At 40.9% G+C, this 23,405-nt stretch overlaps 1 protein-coding gene across 1 annotated transcript in view; it reads left to right on the forward strand.

Moving 5' to 3' along the window:
• Positions 1–249: 249 nt before the first annotated feature.
• The window catches only part of CUBN (cubilin), a 271,996-nt gene continuing 248,840 nt past the window's right edge, over positions 250–23,405 (forward strand). Inside the window, exons 1-13 of the mRNA XM_055429374.2 lie at positions 250–362; positions 762–891; positions 1,818–1,913; positions 2,457–2,495; positions 5,345–5,446; positions 6,095–6,198; positions 14,427–14,553; positions 15,491–15,653; positions 17,172–17,303; positions 18,177–18,272; positions 19,910–20,028; positions 20,459–20,645; positions 22,248–22,360. Coding sequence (XP_055285349.2) covers positions 250–362; positions 762–891; positions 1,818–1,913; positions 2,457–2,495; positions 5,345–5,446; positions 6,095–6,198; positions 14,427–14,553; positions 15,491–15,653; positions 17,172–17,303; positions 18,177–18,272; positions 19,910–20,028; positions 20,459–20,645; positions 22,248–22,360 — 1,521 coding nt within the window. The remainder of the gene's footprint in view (positions 363–761; positions 892–1,817; positions 1,914–2,456; positions 2,496–5,344; positions 5,447–6,094; positions 6,199–14,426; positions 14,554–15,490; positions 15,654–17,171; positions 17,304–18,176; positions 18,273–19,909; positions 20,029–20,458; positions 20,646–22,247; positions 22,361–23,405) is intronic.

A 23,405-nucleotide genomic window follows, 5' to 3' on the forward strand; every position in this document is an offset into this window, starting at 1 on the left:
TAAGTTGTGCATCACTTAGAGGTAGATTTTGACCTCTCACAAGTTGAAGAGTATTGAGGATCTAAGATCATTTACATACCTCAGGAGGAAAAAAGTAATGTAGGCTGCCAGGGCAAAGAAGAAAGGACTGAAAAGTGTAGGACAATCCACAGGTCAAAGTACACCTGCCAGGCTTGGTTCTCTGTACTCCCATTCGGCTGGGAGGGCAGCCTCCTTCCTTCCTGACGACCCAGGAGGCTGGCAAAGAACATGTCCTCACTTTTTCTTGGGAGTTTGGTTATTTTGTTGATGTTTGCTGCATCATACAGTGAAGATGGAGGACTTGTGCTGCAGAGACAAAAAAGAAATACTGACCTCCAACAGTAAGTACACATGTGGATCATTTCTGCTGATGGACTTGGGTGGTTCCTCATCAGTTTTCACAAATAACCAGATAAGCAAAGGTATAATTTTTCTAAAGAAAAAAAAGTGATATTAAAAACAAATAGGGAAAAACAGTTGGATTGATGTATGGAAGTACCTTTTTATACACAAACTTTCATTTATCACTTGGCAAATTAGGCAAGTATTCAGTTACTAGGAAGCATGTCCAGGAAATCTGCAAAGAAAGAAATGACAAGTGAGCAGGGAGAATTCAGCTGAGATGACCACAAAGCAAAGGTGTATGCAATCCATAGCTATTGAGTGAGAAATTTTGTTCTCTAGACTTAAAAAACTGCATGTGATAATTACTGATGCATTCTCTGGCTTGTATTATGTAGGCCTCGAATGACTGCAGAGAGGGGAAACTTGGTGTTTCTTACTGGATCATCTCAAAACATTGAATTTAGAACTGGATCCCTGGGAAGAATTAAATTAAATGATGAGGATGTCGGCGAGTGTTTCCATCAGGTAATACACTGGAAACATACTGAAGTAGTTTTTTTTTATTCATACTGAAAAGGCCTATGTTAATCTGTACTTTCTTGAGCACAGGGAACATGATTGAGGTGAAACAACTCCATGTAGGAAACAATGCCCTGGGGTTAATGATGGGTACGGGACATAGTGCTAGCAGGAAGTGGCTCACTGTGTAGACTTAACATACTCCAGCCCAGAGAAGGTGCAGAGGGTGATACTGGGGCTTCTTCACAAGGGGACCAAGGATGGAGGGGGACCACAGAAAGATGTAGGTGCGATCAGTTTATTTTTGCCACAGAACAGAATTGGCCAGTTATCCTCTCCTGCCTTACTGAATGTTTTCAGTGCTCATTGTTTGTTACGTCACACAGGTCTATCGATCATCATGTTAGGAGCTAGCATTTAGAGCTCATTATGAACTCTGCGCTGTGCTCAGCACTTTATGTGTATTATCTCATCTAACCCTCATGGCTGCTATGAGGTTGGCTTTATCGCCACCCCATCTGTAAGGGAGATAGAGGAACCCTCCCTACAGCAGCTCAGCAATGTATCCAAGGACATACATTAAATGGCTGAGCCAAGATTTAAAACCCAAACAGTCTCTTTCCAAGTCAGGCCTCTTAAAAAGCATTCTAAACTGTTATTATGGGAAAAAATGCAAACAGAAAATTCCTTGATACCTTATTACTGAAAGGGTAAATGGAATTACGCCATGGCTATTTTAGTCTGATGTTTATTATGCATGGCATTGTTCTGTTTTTTTTTAATATAATAATGGCAAGGTCTTAGGGCTTGAAATAGAGTACTACCCAACTTCAAACATTTTATTCTTATATACAAAATTTTTTCACTAGCATTCTCTTCCTCCTTCTCTTCTCCCTTCATTTTCTTCTCCTTTTTTTTTAAAAAAAATTCAGATCCAGAAAAACAAAGATGATATTACAAACTTAAAAAGAAATACAGTCGGTCTGCCTCAAAATATTTCTAATCAAATCCATCAGCTTGATTCCAAGGTAAGTCTGACATCCACATCCTTGGGACGAATGGGTTCTCTTTAATTCAACTTTGTAAGTAATCATTTTGCAGAAGATATACCAATTTTGTATCCTTCTTAAAAAGGTAGTGTTATAATTATGGACTTTTTGGTTAAAAGACCCAGCCCTAATGAGGAGGTAGAGGTGTGATAGGCAGAGGTTGGAAATCCTGTGACAAGAGCTTGTGGCATAGTTGGCTCTGCTCACATTCTGATAGCCAGCTCCTTCTTGATGAGGTGGATGGGTCACCATTGCTCAGGAAAATTCCCAGGGTCACCATGTACAGACAGTCAATGAATCAACTTATCATTGTGTTGTACTTCTTTTTTAAAAAAATCCATGCAATGTAAGAAAGAAGGAAGGAAGGGAAGCCTGGAGGGGAGAGAAAACAGGAGGGGAAAGGCAGTTAGACAAGGAGCAAACGGATAAAGTGAAGGTACTAGGGAAATAGGTAACAGAGTAACATGGCAAGTGATGCGCCTTTGAAACAGCTAATGGATGTTTTCTCTTCCCAACTGCTAGCTTGTGGATCTTGAGAGAAAATTCCAAAGCTTACAGCAGGTAAGTCCTAGAACTACTAGATAGGCATCATCTTTCACTGAAAATACACTAGAATCACTGATGGAGCTGGTATTCTTTTTTTTTTTTTTTTAATTTCATTTATTGATTTATTTTGGCTATGCTGGGTCTTCGTTGCTGCATGGGCTTTTCTCTAGTTGCGGGGAGCTGGAGGCTACTCTCTAGTTGTGGCGTGCAGACTTCTCACTTTGATGGCTTCTCTTGTTGCAGAGCTAGGGCTCTGGGGTGTGAGGGCTTCAGAAGTCATGGCACATGGGCTTAGCTGCATGTGCCATGTCATGTGGCATGTGGGAATCTTCCCAGACCAGGGATCGAATCTGTGTGTCCTGCATTGGCAGGCAGATCCTTTACCACTGAGCCACCAGGGAAGTCCAGATAGAGCCAGTATCCTTAAGGTGGATGGATGATCAATATCAAGGGCTTTGCTCTTCCCGTAAGTTAATTCTTATCACAATCAAAACCAGGTTTTTTTTATGGGCATGTAGCTGATTTACAATGTTAGTTTCTGCTGTACAGCTAAGTAAATCAGTTGTATGTGTATATATATACTCTTTTTTAGATTCTTTTCCCATTTAGGCCATTACAGAGTATTGAGTAGAGTTCTCTGTGCTATACAATAGGTCTTTATTAGCTGTCTATTTATATATATATTCATAACAGTGTGTATATATCAATCCCAGGCTCCCAATTATCCCTACCCATCTTTCCCTCCTGGTAACCATAAGATTGTTTTCTTCATCTGTGAGTCGATTTCTGATTTGTAAGTAAGTTCTTTAATTCTCCTCACATGTCATGCTTCCCAGGACACATGAGGAAAGTGTCTCAGAGAGAGGAAGCTCACTGGGCATGTGAAGTCCTCTGACTCTCAGTTCAGCTGTCCATGTGCTCTTCCTCTTTGGCTATCACTTTTTTAACCATGTAATGTCAGGCTTAAGTGTGATGGAGCTGGTCAGCTAGTGACCACCCAGCTTGCTTATTCTGGCATCCAGGACTCAGTTTTCAAAGGGCTCACATTTTTTCTAACATTAAACTTAGAGTCTAGGCTGTATCTCAGAATATTGCAGATCGTCTTAAAAGTACATCTGCTGGTGATTAAATTAGAACAATTTCTTAGAATAAGCCATCCATAACTTTCCTGCATGCTTGTAAACTAGTCCTTGTAATTTTAGACTTCTTATCCCTTTTTTAGGGAGCTGATATTTTTAAGACTTTCAAGGGAGCCATAACCTTCCACACAGAGAAATCCATAGAAATTCCCCTTATTTTAAATTTTGAATAAAAGTAAGAGTTCAGAGTCCCTGCTCTCATATTCTTGATCTGTTTTTGATTATTCTTCAAATGTCCTTTACTCTGTTGTTTCAATTTTGGTGGACATATTCCTTTTCCTGGCTTTGATAAGAAATTGCCCTTTCTGCCTTTATCTTTTTAGAGAGTAGTTGAATAAATGAAAATGAGCAAGACAAACACTATTTCTCAGTCTCCTAGAGTGTTTCTTTATTGCTGCCAAAGGTCAAGAACGAGAGGCCATAGTCCAGTTAACTGGGACTGGCCTCCCTCTGCCCATCCCCCCAGGAAGAGTTTTTAGTGACTCTGGAGTAGAAACGCCTCCATGCCTTTGGATACCTAAAGTCCCGTAGTTTCCTACTGTCTTTCTCCTGACTGCTCACTGATTATTTACTGCTGGGTCCCCATGGGCTTCTGAGTTTTTAATCCCCAGACAATGTTGTCTTACATGTCAGAAAAACCTCTAATGAGTTTGTGGTTAATTTTCTTAACTGTGTCCTTTGATGAACAGGACTAATTGTGGTACTGGCACAGAGATAGAAAAATGAAAGAAAACAGAGTCCAGAAGGAGACCCCCCCAAATGTGTGGGCACCAGACACAAAGGTGGAGAGAGAATGGGCATTGCTGCACATGGTGCTGAGTCAGCTTGCCATTCTCTGCTCTCAGTTTCATCTACAAACAGAGGGAACAGACTTGATTTTCTCTCCGAGAAAATCAAATATTTCACCAAATATTTTTCAAAAATGTAAAGAATAATTTGCCCCGTTTTAATTTTTAAAACCGAGAATTAGACTAACATTAGGTGAAATTAATGGGATAGCTGTCCTTGCATAATCACTTGTCCTCTCTAAAGACGTTTTCTCTGCCCCAAAGGCATTTCAAAGCTTACCAGGTGGGAACTAGTAGCTGACCTAAGGTAGGATTCCCCAGGTTCCATAGACAAAGGCAGGTCTCTGTGTATGACTCTGGTCTGAAAGCAGTCATGTGAGCATGAGGCTGGAGGGTGTATTTAAGCCTCAGGCCACATTTCCCACAAAGGGTTTTGGAGTGAAAAGAGTTCAGTCATCTTAACCCAGGGGAGGAGTGTGGGGGCAGCAAAGATGATCATATTTCAAATGCTTATCTGGAGGTATCAAAGAGAAGAACAACAGCAAAAGAACCGGAATTTCCGTTTTATTTTCTTAGTACAATAGGATTTCCATGTGATTCCCACACCCACATCTTGACTCTTGCCACCATCATACGTTTGTCAGGTGAACAGTGTTTTTTCAGAGAGCAGAGTGAGAACTCTCGCCCCTCACTTTTGCCTCACCCATCGTGGTTAAATGCACATTAGTAGTGAAGGAATATGGATAGGGCTTGATAATAGTCAACACTTTTTGGTTTCTCACAAGAGAGTTGATAGGAAGAAGCATTTACATAACGGATTTAAAGTCTGGAGGAAGACCCCCCCACTGACCAGTAGTAAAATGTGGTTTGGTGTACACACCTGCTCTAAAACATGGAAAGTATGACTGTCTCGCTGACCACCCTGTCTTTGTTTCAGACACTGGACAGGAAAGCTTGCAGCAGCAATCCCTGCCAGCATGGCGGAACCTGCCTCAACCTCCCCGATTCCTTTTTTTGTATGTGTCCCTCACAGTGGAAGGTGAGTCACCTAGTCCTTGGTTAAAAATGATGATGAGTCAGCATCAGTGGTTTCCTTGGAATCCTCCAGACCTATTTAATTCTCCATCCAAAGTTTCTAGGATTCTGTGGTCTCCTGAGTCAGAATGAATGACACCAGGTATGCCAAGATGCGAATAGTGGCCAGCATGATTCTGTCACCATTGAATCCTGAGCCATCTTAAGGGGGATTTGCTAGACTAGATGCTACATGCTGTTCTGGCCAGCATGAATTTAAATTGCTCAGCATAACTAAATGAATCTTAAGGTAGCCTGTGCATTTTCCTGCCCTTTTCTATTAATAATGAAAACATTCCTGACATGCACATCCAGAAGAAATTAAGTGACTATTCCCAGGCAGAGCTCCACAGTAAGATGAAGAGTGGTCCACATAAGGATTCTTCTCCTGTGACTGGTATGATCTATGAAGAGTTCTTTGGCTCTTTTAGGCCATACCTGAGTTGTAGAGGAAGGGTGACTGGAGGTGAGTTTTAATTTTATCATATTTAGCTTGACCGAGGACTGTCAAGCTTTACTGTCTGTTTGTAAATCCTTGAACATGCTGTGTGACTGCTGGCCCAGATACCTTTGTAACCTGTGGCCCCTGACTTTGTGCTTTATCTAAACACAGGGTCCTCTGTGCTCTGTTGATGTTAATGAATGTGAGATTTACTCAGGGACACCCTTGGGCTGCCAGAATGGAGCCACATGTATAAACACAGCAGGGAGTTACAGGTAACTTTTTTCTTTCCTTTCATTTTTTTTAACCAATAAACATTTATTTTTCATATTCACAGGTCTGCATATAAGCCATGGTGGCTCCACTTCAGTTTGGTTTGGCCTGTGGGTCTCTTTCTTACACCAGGGCTAGAGGTGCCCCAATTGGAGAAGGAAATGGCAACCCACTCCAGTGTTCTTGCCTGGAGAATCCCAGGGAAGGGGGAGCCGACACAGAGTCGGACAGGACTGAAGTGACTTAGCAGCAGCAGCAGCAGCAGAGGTGCCCAAAACTGCTAGAGGAATGTCCTTCTCAAGTCCAAGGTCAAAAGCCCCCAGAAAGTTGAACAGAAATGAGTAAAATCTCCTAAAGCTATAGCTCCAAATTCGATATCACTTTTGCCTGCTTGTTGTTGTTTAAATTAGGGTGTGTTTTTGAAGGACTAAGACATCCCCTGGTTAAGAGTATTCAAGGTTAAGTGCCTGTATTACCAGCAAAACTAGCTGTTCTCTAGGGAAGTCAGGCGGTGTTTATCTAACATACACAGAGCTGTTTCCTTAGGTGGAGAAAACCTCCTGTGACCTCAACTCTCACCCCAGGAAGAAACCTGTTCCCTGAGGAACAGGAAGGAGGCCCCCATGGCTGGTGTAGAGTGAGGATGGCCTGGGGCAAGATAAGGCAGAGGGGTTAGTAGGAGTCAAAGCCTCGGTGGGATAGCCACGGGAGAGCCTTATGTAGAAGAGGGACAACCTGCCCCCCTCCGGCGCCACCCCCCACATCCAGTAGCGGAGAGAGCTGATCGATACAGTCAGGACGTCTCCATTCAGGCACTGTGCGCGATGTCCACCATAACCAGAGCAGGGTGAACCGGGATTTTCTTCACATGGATAATCCTCATTGTCTTTCTTCAGTTAGTCATCAGGCCCCTCACCACAATCGTCTCCCTGCTCGCATCCGCCATCTTTTCTTCTGACTGACTGTCACAGGGCTCATCCGCAGCATTCTCCTGCTCAAATCAGGTACCGCCCTCTTCAGGAAAGCCTCCCTTCTCTTATAAACCTGACTTGGGCATCACAGTGCCTCCACGTTCCCATCAAACTCTAGGAATATTGGTCTGTAAAGTGACACTCACTGATGTACTATCTTGTTAAGTAATCTAGTCCAAAAACGTATGGCAGATCAATAACAAACCAGTTTCCGTAGTTCCTTAAAAATCACTTGAAAAAAAATCTCTAGACGTTGTCTTTCCCCATATTTTGGTGGGTCTCCTATATTCTGTGATTATTAAGAGATAAAGAAATGGGTTCTGTTGTGACAGAATATCTGTGTTTTATCTCACTGGAATCAAGAGCAGCTATTCACTCTCTTCCAGTATCCCCGCTGTCCTAGTCTTCAGTTCCCTTTTAACAATCCATTCTGTCCTTCCCAGCAAAAAAGAGTGCAGGAATTTTGTTTTTGATCTTGTCATTTATTAGCACGCTATATTCTTATAAAGCAACCACAGTCTTTCTCTTTTTTAGTTGTTTCTTTAATTCTTTTACTATGATCTTAAAAGTTTTTCCTCATTGCAAGTTACAAACTTAACTCATTCCGGCTTTTGGTGGATACGTCCTTCAGTTTCAGTATCCTGCACATTGTATGTCTCTGATGTCAATGAAGTATTACGTTATTAAAGAGCTTTTTGCTCTCCAAATTTTGTTTCTCCTTCAAAAGAACCCCCTGATCCCTGTTTTGATAAATATTCAAGCTTGGATCCAGAATGCAAGTCTAATCTTTCAGTACCTTGAAAGCATTATCTCCTGATTTCTATTTATGAGCATTTATCAATGAAAACTGCTGCTTGGAGATAACACTGGCAAATGACTCCTAGCATGGATTGTTCCCAAGTTCCTGACATCGAGGAATGTCCTGGAGCTTAGTTCTCACTCTCTCCCTTTATCATCCCTGTCTTCTGGAGTCTGGCAAGCCAGCAAAATAACAAATGTGCAGCAGGGAGGAGAGATCCATAGATCAAGAAAAAATTATTTTTCCTTCCAGGACAAATTTGCCTTTTTAGCCCTGCAAAGTGGCAATGAAAAGAAAGGTTTAAAGAAATTTTTTTTGTTGTTTGTTTTCTTGACGTGGTATGTGGCATCTTAGTACCCCAACCAGGGATCAAACCCATCCTCCCTGCAGTGGAAGCGTGGAGTCTTAACCGCTGGATTGCCAGGGAAGTCATGAAAAGAAAATTTTTAACACAATTATTTCCTGCATGTCAGAGGTTAATTTTTCCAGATAGAAATGAGAAGGAAGGAGGGAGGAAGGGAGGGAGAGAGAGCGCACACACATGCGAGCAAGTAAGCCAGAGAGAAAGAACAATTTTACTTGTTGAGAGTTGCCTAAATGGCAGATTAAGCTTGATAGAGGAGTACGAAATTATTCTCTCTTGCACCATCCTATCAGAGAAAACCAAGGACTGATTGTGCTGACTCTGGAAATGATTTGGGTTTCTAGTTTCTGCCCGTCACAGGTTCCCTGGAGGACATTAGGGAGCACAGCGTTTAATCTGGTTTCTTCTTGCTGTGGGGATAGTGTGTGAAGCCTCAGGAATTCCAGCTGATTATCTCTGACCTGAATACTCTTATTCAGGCATATGGCGAAGACTTTTTCAAGGAATAAAAGAAAATAGAAATGTGTATATGAGCATAAGATTAAAAGGTTGGTTTGTGGAATCTATGTGGAATGAAACAGAGCCCTTTGATACTTTCTCGAGTTCTGTTCATTATGGAAGGTTAAGTCCTTGTTAATCAGTAGCTTCCTTGAGATTAGAAACTCCTTCAGGAAACTTCTTTGAACAGTTGCTGAAGACAGACTTGAGCCCTTGTTGAATAATCTGCAGTGGGCAGTTTGCTCTGGATTTGCAGCCTCCTTCAGTCTCTAACTCTTAGAATCCATTACTTGTGGGAGACAAAGGAGTCTTTATTTAAAGGGATTAATAACTTTTATTGGTAAAGACCTTCAAAAGATAAAGCACTATTCAAATACTGTGCTGTGCTTAGTCGCTCAGTCGTGTCCGACTCTTTGCGACCCCATGGACTGATGCCCACCAGGTTCCTCTGTCCATGGGATTTCCCAGGCAAGAATATCGGATGGAGTAGGTTGCCATTTACTAGTTCACTGAAAGCCCCATTTCACAGAAAACTTTCTGATAAAAATTCTCTTATTTTTTTAAACTTTTGATTTTATATTGGAGTATAGCTAATTAACAATGTTGAGATACTTTCAGGTGGACAGCAAAGGGACTCAGACATTTACATGTACTCAGCCATGTACATGTATCCATTCTCTCCTAAACTAAAAATTGATTTTTTGGAGTCACGAAAATACAGCAAGGACAACCACTGTCTGTTTCCTCCAACTCCTGGGGCTCCCAATCTTTTTCCAAGTGCTCAGGCAGCTAACCGATAATATTTTGCCACTGCTCAATATCTTTTTACCTCTTTATTCTGAAGAATTGATTCTTATTGTTTCCTGCTGACTGTGGGTTTAAAATAGCCCATGGGATCCACATTTGCCTGCATGGATGGTACATGTTATATACTTCCAGCTCAGATCTAGAAGGCTTTATAGAAAAAAAGAAGTTAAGTTTGTTGTTTGTTTTTTTCTCCAGGAACACAATGGTGATTATCATATTTTATTTTACTTATTTTCATCACTAGTGGGTTTTAAAAAATAGGCAGAGCTTAAATGATGAGAATCATCTGGTTTTAGCTCAGATGGAATGGAGTTAGGTATTAAGCATATGACTTCTTTTAGTTAGTCAGTTATATTAATATTGAACCATGGACTCTAACGCAAGTTAAACTATGACCATGGAATTATATGTGACCTGGTCTCAATGGCCAAATGTACTTGCAGTGTTTTTCAAGACAGAAAAGTCCTTTTATTTTTTTTCCCCTACTGGAACCAAATCAGCAATAGAAAGTCATTACAAAAGTTACTTCTTCAAGAGGGCATAAAATTCACTACTCTGTTTCTTTAAGGGCATATGTAGACACCTTGAGAATTTATTAATACATTTTGCATGTAAACACTGTTGTGTTAAAAGATATAAAAGGGAAAGTATTCAACTAACTCTCCCTTTCAGAAGGTGGGAATGTGATATGGAAAAACAGTAGTATAGGAGTAACTCTCAGGTGTAAATTTATCTGCCAATTGCTAATCCCGTGCCTTGGGCAATTTGAACCTTGCCAATAAAATGGGATTAAAAATGCTTGTCTTTAAGTATCATAGTGAGGAAATTGCTAGCGTATCTGGCTTTCTTCTTCCTTTCAGCTTTTCACTTCTCACCTTGCTCTTGTTGAGTCACTAAATTGTGTCTGGCTCTATAAGTTGTGTCTGACTCTTTGCAACCCCATGGACTACAGCACACTAGGCTTTCCTATCCTTCACTATCTCCTGAAGTTTGCTCAGATTCATGTCCATTGAGTCGGGGATGCTATCTAACCATCTCATCTTCTGTTGCCCCATCACCCCTTCTCCTCTTGCCCTCAATCTTTCCCAGCATCAGGGTCTTTTCCAATGAGTTGGCTCTTCACATCAGGTGGCCAAAGTATTGGAGCGTCTCACCTTATCTAAACTTAAATGAGAGAAGTATACTTGTAGCTGTTTAGGGAAGCCTGTAGGATTAAAATTTACTACTTTCTGAATGACAATAGCAAAGGAGAAGGAAGAGAGAGGTAAAGAGGGACGATTTAACTGCAGGTTCTTAAGCAAAATCTCTGCTCAAATCCCTAGTCCTTTTCCAATAGTAAAGCATTTAGTGATAAGATAAACACAATTTCCTGAGCACTTCCTGCAGGAAAATGCCTTTAGACCCCAAGGTGAAAATAGTGCTCATAGTTTGACAGTATTAATTTACAAGAAACGGAGTCAGAGGGAGTTATCATTCCACTGTCTCAGGTGAAGAGTTAATAGGTAGCATCAAGATTTAAACCGAGGCAGTCCTGTTCCGTGGGGTCTTGAATACCTAGACTTCTCATGCATCAGAGACTCAGAAAGCTAGTAATAGTTGGTTTAAAGATTAAAAAAAATTTTTTTGGTGAGTGGAGATGCTGGTAAAATAAACTTTTAGCAAGAAAGACACCAGGATCAAATCCTCATATATGTGAAGAAATGGTCTAAGTCCTATCACCTCCAAGAGTCTAATTAAATTCTCAGAATGCTCTGTACAGGGTGGGAGAGTGAATGAGGAGAGGGAAGAGAATATGAGAGGGGAAGTATGGGAAATGAGAAGAAGATAAATAGCTTTGGGTAACGAATGAGTAATTTAATTCCTTTTTAAGTTTAATCATGTATTGCTATTAATCTCTGACCTTGTCTTAATGAGAAAAGCAACCTTGGAATGTTCAGAAATGTAATTTATTAATGGAACAGCTTTTACTCAATTATATATTGATGTTGTGAGTTGCAGGGCTTCCCAGGTGTTGCTAATGATAAAGAACCCGCCTGCCAATGCAGGAGACATAAGAGACATGGGTTTGATCCCTGGGTTGGGAAGATCTCGTGGAGGAGGGCATGGCAACCCACTCCAGTACTCTTGCCTCAAGAATCCCATGCACAGAGGAGCCTGGTGGGCTACAGTCCACAGGGTCACAAAGAGTGGGACATAACTGAAGCAACTTAGCACGCACACATGTTGTGAATTGCATGGGACATACTTATACCAAAAAAGTATTTATCTGAAATCCAAATTTTAAACTAGGCATCCTATATCTTTATTTGCTGGGTCTGACAACCCTACTTGGTTAGCCTGAATGGTATTCACCACACTCTTACTCTCCATTTCCAGCCACATTCATTGATCTCTTTCTTCCTTAAAACCGACTCAAAGATGCCACCCAGCAGTTGTTTCTGGGGCCTCCATGGCTACACCAAGTTCTATGCCCAGAGTGAGGCCCCTGATGCTTCTCCATCAACCAAACTCTCCTTTCCCTTGTTGCCAGTCACATATTTGTTTCTACCCGTGGACATCAGCTGAGCTTTTTGTACCTCAGCGTGTATTTTTAAAAAATTAATTAATTAATGGCTGTGCTGGGTCTTCATTGCTGTGCTTTCTCTAGTTGCAGTGAGTGGGGACTACTCTCTAGTTGCAGTGTGAGGTCATCTCATTGCGGTGGCTTCTCTTGTTGCAGAGCACAGGCTCCAGGCACTTGGGCTTCAGTGGTTGTGGTGCACAGGCTTAGCTGCTCCGAGGCATGGTCTTCCCAGACCATGGATCCAAACCTGTGTCCCCTGCATTGGCAGGCAGATTCTTAACCACTGGGGAGAAATCCTTAACACATGTCACTAAAAGAGCTTCTTTACCTGGTAGAGTGACCCCTTTTCCAGAACACTCAGAAACTAGTTCACAGTCCATGGCCACACAGGTCCTTGTTCCTTGACTCTGACCCTTGGCCCCAGTGGCCAACGCAGTTCAAGTCAGGCAAACGGTGCCAACCAGACCTGGCTCTCACCCTGTCAGCTGTGCTCAGACATGTGTAAATGAGCTCTGTGACTTCTCTGCCTCTTCTCCTTTTCCCAGCTTCTGTCTCACACAATCCATATTCCCTCTGAAACTGCAGGGGAGATATAAAACTAACTTAGCAACTTTAAGATTGTGATGGTTTAAAGCAATTTTTGTTCAGTCATTAAGCCGTGTATGATTCTTTGTGACCCCATGGATGGCAACATGCCAGAATTCCCTGTCCTTCACTATCTCCTGGAGTTTGCTCAAACTCATGTCCATTGAGTCAGTGATGCCATCCAACCATCTCATTCTCTGTCATCCCCTTTCTCCTCCTGCTGTCAATCTTTCTTAGCATCAAGGTCTTTTCCAAAAGAGTCAGCTCTTTGCATCAGGTGGTTAAAGTATTGGAGCTTCATCTTCAGCTTCTGTCCTTCCAATGGATATTCGTGGTTGATCTCCTTTAGGATTGACTGGTTTGATACCCTTACTGTCCAAGGGACTCTCAAGAGTCTTCTCCAGCACCACAGTTCAAAACCATCAATTCTTCAGTGTTCAGCTTTCTTTTTGGTCCAACTCTCATATCTGTACATGATTACTGAAAAAACCATAGCTTTGACTATGTGGACATTTGTTGGCAAAATGATGTCTCTGCTTTTTAACATGCTATCTAGGTTTGTCATAGCTTTTCTTCCAAGGAGCAAGCCTTGCTTGTTTGATTATTACTGAGTTGAAATCTTAGACCAAAACAGGCTAACTTCAGTTCAGTTCAATTCAGTCGCTCAGTCATGTCCGATTCTTTGCGACCCCATGAATCACAGCATGCCAGACCTCCCTGTCCATCACCAACTCCCGGAGTTCACTCAAACTCATGTCCATCGAGTCAGTGATACCATCCAGCCATCTCATTCTCTGTCATCCCCGTCTCCTCCCACCCCCAATCCCTCCTAGCATCAGACTCTTTTCCAGTGAGTCAACTCGTCACATGAGGTGGCCAAAGTATTGGAGTTTCAGCTTTAGCATCAGTCCTTCCAATGAACACCCAGAATTGATCTCCTTTACAATGGACTGGTTGGATATCCTTGCAGTCCAAGGGACTCTCAAGAGTCTTCTCCAGCACCACAGTTCAAAAGCATCAATTCTTCGGCGCTCAGCTTTCTTCACAGTCCAAATCTCACATCCAAGTCTAGCTTAGGTGTTATGTAATAAATACATCTTGTGAGTGGCCATGAAAGAACTGTTACTATGTTAACTTATCTCTTGTAGAGAGAAGAAATGTGGCCTTTGCAATATGATTATCATCATCAAAGATTCTGATATGTGGATATACCACTGTCCATGGGGGTATACAAGCCTAGAATATATTCGAGAATTTACCCATTTGGTCAAGGTCACCTGTGCTTACTGGAGGAGCCAGTGGGTGGCCGATGAATGGACCTGATGATCTCTACCATCCTGAATGAACTCTATCCCCCTTAATTCATAGTTATTTGTCCTTTGACAGTGCTGTTTGACCTGATAGCAGAAGAATTTATAGAGGTAGTTGTGCCCTCTCATCTCGTATTTGATATGACAGCACATTTACTCAATCTGCCACTGCAAGAAGAGCAGAGTGACTTTCTTCTAAGACTCCAGCCAGTAAATCTGGTTTTCTGGTTTATGATTCTATATGCATATCACTGACCTGCAATCAGCATTATTATTAATTTTTTAACTGATGCTGAGAAACAGGTCCTGAGTTGTGCTTTGTGTGACCAACAGTTGTCTCTGCTCACCTGAGACCCACGGTCCCCAGTGTGCATCCAAATATGATGACTGTGAGGGGGGTTCCAAGGCACGCTGCGTCCATGGCATCTGCGAGGATCTGGTCCGAGTGAAGGCTGGAGAGGTGGGTTCCTTCCAGGGTGGGCCCCCTTGGGGATGAGGGGGAGGCTGGTTATTAGTTCCTCATTCTCTGTAGCCGTGTGTGTACACACAGAACCCTGTGGGGCTGCAGAGGGGAGTCACGTCCTGCCCTTCAGCTGGGCTCAGATGAGGAAGGTGATGAAGGTTGTCCATAAGTAAGCAGAAAACAGGACCCAGAGGCTGATTTCATTAAATTACTCATATTTTTATTTTTATTATTTGCCCATGACTCTCGCTGAGAGATATGATCTTCTCTTGGCCTTATGAGTTTTAACAATGACAAGATATGGATACACAAAAGTCCTGCCCTTGTTTGTGACATTCATTTTCAAGGAGCCTGGCCCCTAAGCCCCTTTGAGCCCACTTCTCTAAGTATCCCTTGTGCTGACCTTGATTCCTGACCCAGAAGGTCATCCAGCCCTGGCCCAATTGGCCCTCCTTGAGACCTTCAGGTATTTATTTTTAGTTGTTGTTGTTGTTTTTTCCCTGCCCATGTGATGGAAAAATGTTCCCTTCCAGCCATGGTGGGAGGGTGGGGTGTGTGTGACCTTCAAAAAGGAAACAAACAGAATTGATTTTCCAAGGTCTGTGACTCCATGGATGTTTTTCCCTCTAAAAGCAGGCTGAGCTGATTGACTTTAATTATATTGACTTATAGCTCTTGATTGTTGTTGCTTTTTCCCAGGCATCTTTGGGGGCAAATTATAGGTTTCCCTTACTCTGAAATAAAGCCATTTCTCTTTTTGCATGGTCTGGTCTAAATGCTTAATCATGTGGGAAGAAAAAGAGAAGCCCCTCGATTGGTCTCATGGAAATGAACATTAGAGGAGGAATCTGTTGTGGGCTCAGTGAGATTTTTCAAAGGCTATTCTTGCTCATTCTCTTGACTGCCTGCTTTCACACCTTTGTCGTTCCTCCAGCCTGAGTACAGCTGCATCTGTGATGCTGGGTGGAAGGCCCCATCGAACAGCACGGCCTGTACGCTGGATGTAGATGAGTGCAACCTCTGGCCTGCACCGTGCTCAGAACTTGTGCAGTGTTTCAACACCCCGGGCTCCTTCTATTGTGGGGCCTGCCCCACAGGTACGTGGGTGTGTCCCCTCCTGGGCTCAGGTGCCAGGCTCCCCATGCCAGTCAAGCAAGATGGCAGGACAATTTCCTTTCACTGCCGAGGGATAAGAAAGCTGTTTTCAGGATGCCTTCCAATCCGGTTTCATGTCCCATTTCGCTCTATCCCACTCCAGACCATCTAACTGCTGCAGCAGTTTAATGAAAGAAATGGGTGGTTTGTCCCAAAGAGTGGTAGAGTTAAATGGTAGGGCCAGGATTAGCTGTAGAGTTTGGGAGGTCAGTCATTTTATTGCTGTGTCTGTGACCTTGATTAGATTTGAGATCAAAAGACACGTGCTCTGGTCCCCCTTTCATACAAGCCAGCTGTTTGTAAACTTGGGCAAATTGTTTGATCTCTGAGTGTGTTCACTAGCATAGGGTAAGGGAGTTAGAGAAGGCAAGGTTTGGAAAAAACATGAGCCCGGCACTTCACAGGAACAGATCACCTTTAATGAGGCGAGAAGGGGCAGCAGTCAGATTAGTGAGCTGCTGCACTAACCCAAGAAAACAGTAAGTATATATAGGCATATACGTGGAAATATACTGTCTTAAGGGGGCCTGTTCTTCTCCAAGGTTGTTCAGAGTATTTATTTCTTACATGACTGGGGCAAGGAATTCTGGAGATCGGCCAGAGGCTGGGACCCATTGGGAGCTGGGCGTAATCAACCTTAATGTCCAGTTGTTTTCTTTGGGTGAGAAAGTTCTTTGTTTTGCATAGAATGGCAGGGAGGACCCAGAGGGGAGTTTTAACTCCAGGCTATTTTGAGCCAGGTAACTTTCCTTCAACTAGAGTCTAGTAGTCCTCACCTGGGTATGTCATCGGAAAACCCTGTGTCTCTCTCCTCTTCTACCTTTTCCTTCATTTATACAAACACACAGACCAATATGCAGGTTTTAAAAAAAATTATTTCCCCAAACTGTGATCATAGCTCTGCATACATTTCTAGAATTCAATATTTTCCATTAAAATATATATGAGAAAATCCTTCAGTGTGTGTACATATTATTAAAAATAGCTTTTAGCATCCATTGGTATAGATGAGTCATAGTATATTCAGTATGTCTCTGTGGACCATTGAGAGTTTTTTATTTCCCTATTAAACAATGCTGTGGTAGACTTACCTGCATCTTTGTAAATGATAAACTGATAGTTTATCTGCTGTCAGATAAAAACTGATGACAATTTTATCACTGTAGAATAAGTTTTCAGAAGTGGAATTGTTAGTCAAAAGTTATGTATTTTAAAATCTTTCATGAACACAGCTAGATCTGTTTCCAAATAGGTTTAATTAATCTAACTTCTGACTCTTAATAGCATGTAAGACTACCCGATGTGCCTACCTCTTTGCCTGAATTTGATTATAAGTATTTAAAGCAGCTTTTGCCGATCTGAAAGGTAGAATATATACCATTTTAACCTGTGTTTCTTTACATAGTTAAGCAGGTTTTTACGTGTTTTTAACTAACTTTTCAAACCTTCTGTTTTTCTAGGCTGGCAAGGAAATGGATACGTTTGCGAAGATATCAATGAATGTGCGATAAACAATGGCGGCTGTTCTGTGGCTCCACTTGTGGAGTGTGTGAATACGCCTGGATCTTACCGCTGTTATCCATGTCCACCAGGTGCTACACCAAAGTTCCTGATCTGTAACAGGCACAACGTGCATTTGAAAACAGGATCTTGTGTTCCATTTTAAATACGACTTATGTCTAAGGAAGCAAGCTGAATAGTGCAAAAAGTTTGACTTGTGGATCCAGGATACATTAAGTTCAGTTTCATTTTTAGTATGTGTTATAAGACAGAAAGAAAAGTTACTTTGTATATCAATGGAAAATAATAATCCTTTACCAACTGTGAGATGGCCTCTTGAAATAATGAAGAACTTGCCAGGTTTTCTCTGTGGATCACAGATGTATTGTTCCCACAGTTTATTAATATAATGGATTCATGAGATGTTTTCCATATAAAGTTTACTAAATACCAGACCTAATGGTAGGCATGTCATACATGTGCATTTCCTTTCTCTTCCAGAAAGAAGTCATGACTCCTGTTTTCTAATCTAAATTGAGTTACTATCCAAGAAGTTCAGGGAGTTCTATGGGGCAAACTGAAACCCTGTATGTTTTGTTAATGTGAAACAGCAGTACTTTGGACTTTTAAAATAATTCAGCTCAAAGCTTTGAAGTCAATGTGATTGAAAAATGTCACTTCCTTAGAGTCAGCACTTTTTAAGTCTCTCCATAGTCTTCATATCTTTTAATTTTTATTTTTGTCATTAGAAACAACCCTCAACATTGTTTCCAAAATTAGGTTCCTAATTCTTGTCCATTTTCTTAACTGTGTAATTTTATTTATGACATATTTTATTTACATTTTCTGTTTTGATGATAGAAGATCTCTGGTTGGTCTGGGTCCTGATATTTGATTCTCAGATCGGGATTCTTCTTGCATGTTGCTGACATTGTTTTTCACTTGCCTGCTCTTGCTGTGCTCAGGGTATCAGGGCGATGGGAGAGTCTGCTCGCTTATAGACCCCTGCTCGGTCAATAACGGAGGCTGCCACCCACAGGCGTCATGCTCCTCGGCTCTAGGTAATAACTCATCTCTCCCTCTGGTTTGGGGTATTTTAGGATGACCTTCTAAAGCAAATCGACCTTTTAAAATCAAAATCCTCTATTTCCAAAATTCTTACTTTGGTCTTCAAACCAAAAATCAATCCATGTTATAAAACTATACAATTGGACTTTTTATGATCTACTCTAGTTTTTGCAAGTATTTCCCAAGATAATTAAGCCAGCAGATAGATGGATGACTGTATTCCAGCAGCAAGGAGAAGAGGAGAAAGGAAGAACATGTCAGTTGTCTCTAAGGACTCCCCTTTCTGGGCCTTTGGCCTGACTGAGTGAGGTGGCTAAGCAAGAATAGATAATTTATTTGCTTATTAACAGTCTGTACGAATGTACATTTACCCCACCCTTGACAATATGGGTACTACAGTGAGTTTTCATTTTCATCAATTTTATAGGCAAAAGTTGCCTTCTCATTATTTTAATTTTGACTAAGTCAAAAAACTCTGATTTTTGCTAATTAAATAATGAAAAATTTCACATATTTACTAGCCGTTTAATTTTTTTTAACGTCCTTTTTTCATCTGCTATCTTACTGATCTATGAAATTTCATTTTGTACCATGAGGATATTATCTCATTATTTTATATTTTATATATATTTTTCTTGGCATGTGGTTTTTATTTTAATTTTGTGGTAGTGTTTTCTATTTAGCAGTTTAAAATCTTTATGTGGTCAAAAAGGTAAATCTTTCATTTTAGCATTTCTCCTCTTAGAATTTGGCCTTCCCTACCGAACTCTTTGAAAGTCAAGTATTGACATATGGTCCTTCTTACTTTCATTTATTTTTAATATTAAAATATTTTATCTTTTCAGAATTTATTTTTATCTATAGCATCAAATAGAAATCTAGTTTGATGTTTTTGTCCAAATAGGTGTCTCCAACTCCATTTATTGAACTATATATCATATCTCTTTCAAAATACTGCCTTTATTTTACTAACTTGTCATGTATATGCACGTCACATATATCTCACATATATATGAGAGAATATAAATGTGTATGTATGCACATATTAAATATATATGTATGACTATTTAAGTGTTTGTTAAATGATTAACATCCTACTGAAGTGGTTAGGAGTTGAATTCTAGAAGATTGCACTTTATTTTTCCCTTGGCTCCACCATATTCTAGCTATGGGTCTGTGATCAAGGCACTTAATCTCTCTGTGCTTTGTCTTCATCTGTAAACGGAGATTTTATAATCGTATGTATTTCTAGGGCTCAGTATGTGTACAGATACCGTCATTGCAGGAACGCTCTTTCCTGCTGTCAACCCCTCCTTGATAGGAAACTCCCTCTCCCCTTGCTGGGCCTCACGTTTTTTTTTACAATTCAGGACTATGACATACGGACTGACAGAACCAGTATCAATCTGTAAATAAAGTATTGATAATGTGTCCTGTCTTTCTTATTCTTAAGATTAAAAACTAGGGGAAAAAAGGATTTTGAATCTTTTCACCTTACACTTTGCCTTCTCTGCCCCAGGGTATGTACAGACTTTGAGGATTCCTCATCTAGACCACAGAGCCTGAGTTTTGTTCCTGGGCCTGAGTGAAGGAGCCCTGCACTTACATTTCCATTTCTATTTCCAAATAGGTTCCTTACCTCTTTGCACTTGTCTTCCGGGATATACTGGAAATGGTTATGGGCCAAATGGATGTGTGCAACTCAGTAATATTTGCCTGAGTCAGCCCTGTGTAAATGGACGATGCATTGTGAGTCCTTTGTTCTCTCTAAGGGAACTGAGTGCTGGAGAATAAATTTAGTTCACTTCTGTGCAATATGTTTTCTATGATTTATGAGTTTTAAGGTAATGATTCAGCTTAAGATAAAAAGTTGTCAATAGCTTTCAGATAAAAGGTAGGAAATGACTTTAGTTCCCAGGAAAAAACCAATGAGTTCATTTTTTTCTCTCAGTGATTTACAAAGCAGTAAAACAAAGCCTACAGTTTGACCCAAATACATCTAATTTCTTATTCTTTGGAATTACCATTTAAATGAATTAGTAGTTAGGCTCCTGGAAGATGCTTGTGGTTCAACACCTTCTCCTTGAAATACATAGCATGCTGTTCTTTATTACTTAGATTGGGTCATGATTACTGTCTGTCCCTCAATTCTGTGACATGGTGTTTCTTCTTTCCTTAGGAAACAGTCTCTGGTTATGTTTGTAAGTGTGAATCAGGCTGGACTGGTGTCAACTGCACAGAAAACATCAATGAGTGTCTGAGCAACCCCTGTCTGAATGGGGGAACCTGTGTGGATGGCGTTAATGCTTTCAGTTGTGAATGCACACAGTTCTGGACTGGATTTCTCTGTCACATTCCCCAGGAAGGTATGCTCAGTATCTCTTATACCACAGATGCTCACAGTTTAGAAGTGTCATCCTTGAGTGAGTCCTGCTGTAGCTTCTCCACTAAACAACCTGCTTTCATGTTCAGTTGCTCAGAGGCTTAGAACTAAGTCTTCCCTTGCAGAAATGGTTTGAAATTCACAAGGTAAGATAAAGTAAATTCGACTTAAGCCATACAAATCTTTTCATTAAAGAAAACATTAATATTTTCCATTTTCATAATGTCCCTTTTGAAAGCAAAATATACTAAGTTATTGTAGTTTTCTAAGGGAGAGTCTTCTCTATAGCAGCCATTTCATTTCCATGGAATATTACAAATACTCATGTCACTCTCCTGTTCTAGGATATACAGTGGCTCCCTTTTGCCTGTTAAATAAAGATCAGGACTAGATTTTTTTTTGTTTGTTTTGTTTGCTTTTTAAGTTTAAAATAAAAAAATGTCTTTAGCATACTGAGGAATACAAAAGGAGTATACATGAAAAAATATATATGTATATATTCTTATAACTATATAAAAGAGCTTTTGCCCTCAAGGAGTTTAGTTGTGGAATAAAGACATTTGAACTGAAAATGATATAAAAGAGTGAATTATAGCACAAAGACGACAACCTTTGGAACTGCATTTCTGGGTTTTTCAGATTCTCCATTTAGTAGCCACAGTCTCAAGGAAGTAGCTTAAATCTGAACTTCAGTTTTCTTTTTTATAAAATGGAGAAAACCATGAATACCTCCAAATGCCAGATGAAGGTACTGAGGGTTACTAGACAACATGCAAATCATCTAGTGGAATGAGAGTTAATATTACACTATGAATGAACCTGGGAGACTGTTTTTCAATCATCCGCTACAATCTAGCCTCACCCTAACCATCTAAACTTTTCTTCACTAGTTCCCTAAAAATATGCCCTTTCAAGCCAGACAGCTTTCCTTATCTCCTGATGCCATCTGCCACCACATTTCTGCTGTGTTCCTTTATTTGGAAAATTTCTCTCCCCAAACCTCTCCAAATTCCTTCTTTGCTTCCCATCAGAATATATCTGTCCCCCAAGGAGGGCTTTGTATTCAGCCTTCTCCATAAACCTCTTCTGACCGCTCCTCCTCTCCCTCATTCCTCCTGATTTTGAATCAGCACATCTACTGAGGCTTTATTGTGTGTTTAGGACTCTGGTAGACCCTGTGGAAAGATAAGGAAACAGAAAATAAAACCGTCTTCACCTACTTTCAGCTTTTCTTTCAGTTGAGGAGACAAGGTTGATATGGCAGAGGGGAGACAAGAATTAAAGATAAGAATTAAATTGTATGGGGTCAGGTGTCACCGACGCAGAGGGAATGAGGGCCAGAGGAAACACTGAGAGGCAGGGAAACTCAGGTGAGACGAGGACACGTAAGCTGGACTCAGCACAAGGTGGGAATTGAGTGGATGTTGAAGGAAGAAGGAGACCGATGAGAAGAAAGAATGGCAGGCTTTTGTCTCCAACATGAATTACTCAGACTCTCTAAAGGCTTCAGGGGCAGAGTGGGAGTTGCCTGGCCTCTTCCTTTTGAGTCTCTGAAAAGCACGGTTCAACTTCTTTTCCTCTGCAGTGTGTGGAGAGTCCCTCTCCGGGATGAATGGAAGCTTCAGCTTTGTGAGCCCTGATGTTGCTTATGCTCATGACATTAACTGCTTCTGGGTTATCCAAACTGAAGAGGGAAAGGTAAATACAGCGTCTCCCAGCCACATTGTGTTTCATTTATATGTATGAATATGTACTACATGTATATATTACATTATTTTACATATAATGATAATTCAACTATCATTTATTGAGGACCTTGGGCAAACTCCAGGAGATGGTGAGGGACAGGGAAGCCTGGCATGCTGCAGTCCATGGGGTCACAAAGAGTCGAACATGACTTGGCAACTGAACAATAGCAACAAAATATTGAGGACTTTCTAAGTATCATATCAGGCTTTGGGTTAAGTATTTTGTATACCTTTCTCGAAAACTTACACTAACTCTTTTAATTCAAGTATTGGTATCCTCATTTGTGTAGATGAAATAATGGAAACTATGAGAAGCTAAGTAATTGGAAAAGCTTCCATTCATCCTCGAGAGGGACTCTCCAAACATTGCAGAGGAAAAGAAGTTGAACTGTGCGCTTTGCAGTGTTTTTAAAAACACTCTAGCTGGTAATTTGACTAGTTGGATTTTAAAACCAAGTTTGTCTTTTAAAGACTGTGCTTTGTCCAGTACAGACACTTCTTTACATGGGTTGACTGACGGCAAGTCAGCCATTTGTTAAGTCATATTGTTACCGAACTGGTAGTGATCATTCAATGTTATGTTGATCATTATGCCAAAATGGGGACTGCTGTTAAGATGGTTTCCTTATCCAAGTATTCTCTGATAGCACACTCTCCAAGTGTGCTATGTTCATTGCTTTACATATGTTTAATTATTGCATTTTAACTCCCATCACCTCATTTACCCTTGAGCAGCTGAGACGTCTGTCCAGGGGTGTGAGGTCTTTAAGTGGCCTGCAGGGACCTGAACCCAGGCCATTCGACTCCCTCCAGTGACTGGACTGCTGGGCAAATGGTCTTCAAATTAAGATCCTAGCCCAAGGTTTTTAGTGCCTTTATCTCCAGCATTACTCAGACTTTTCCAAATATTTATTTCTCAACCAACTCATGGACTCATTAAAGTTAAGTTATGTGTCTGACTAGCTAAGGCTTTCCCTTGAAATACTATTAACTTT

Source organism: Moschus berezovskii, chromosome 15 (genome assembly GCF_049115385.1).
Source record: "Moschus berezovskii isolate FMDL1 chromosome 15, NW_MosBer_1.0, whole genome shotgun sequence".
NCBI lineage: Eukaryota > Metazoa > Chordata > Mammalia > Artiodactyla > Moschidae > Moschus > Moschus berezovskii.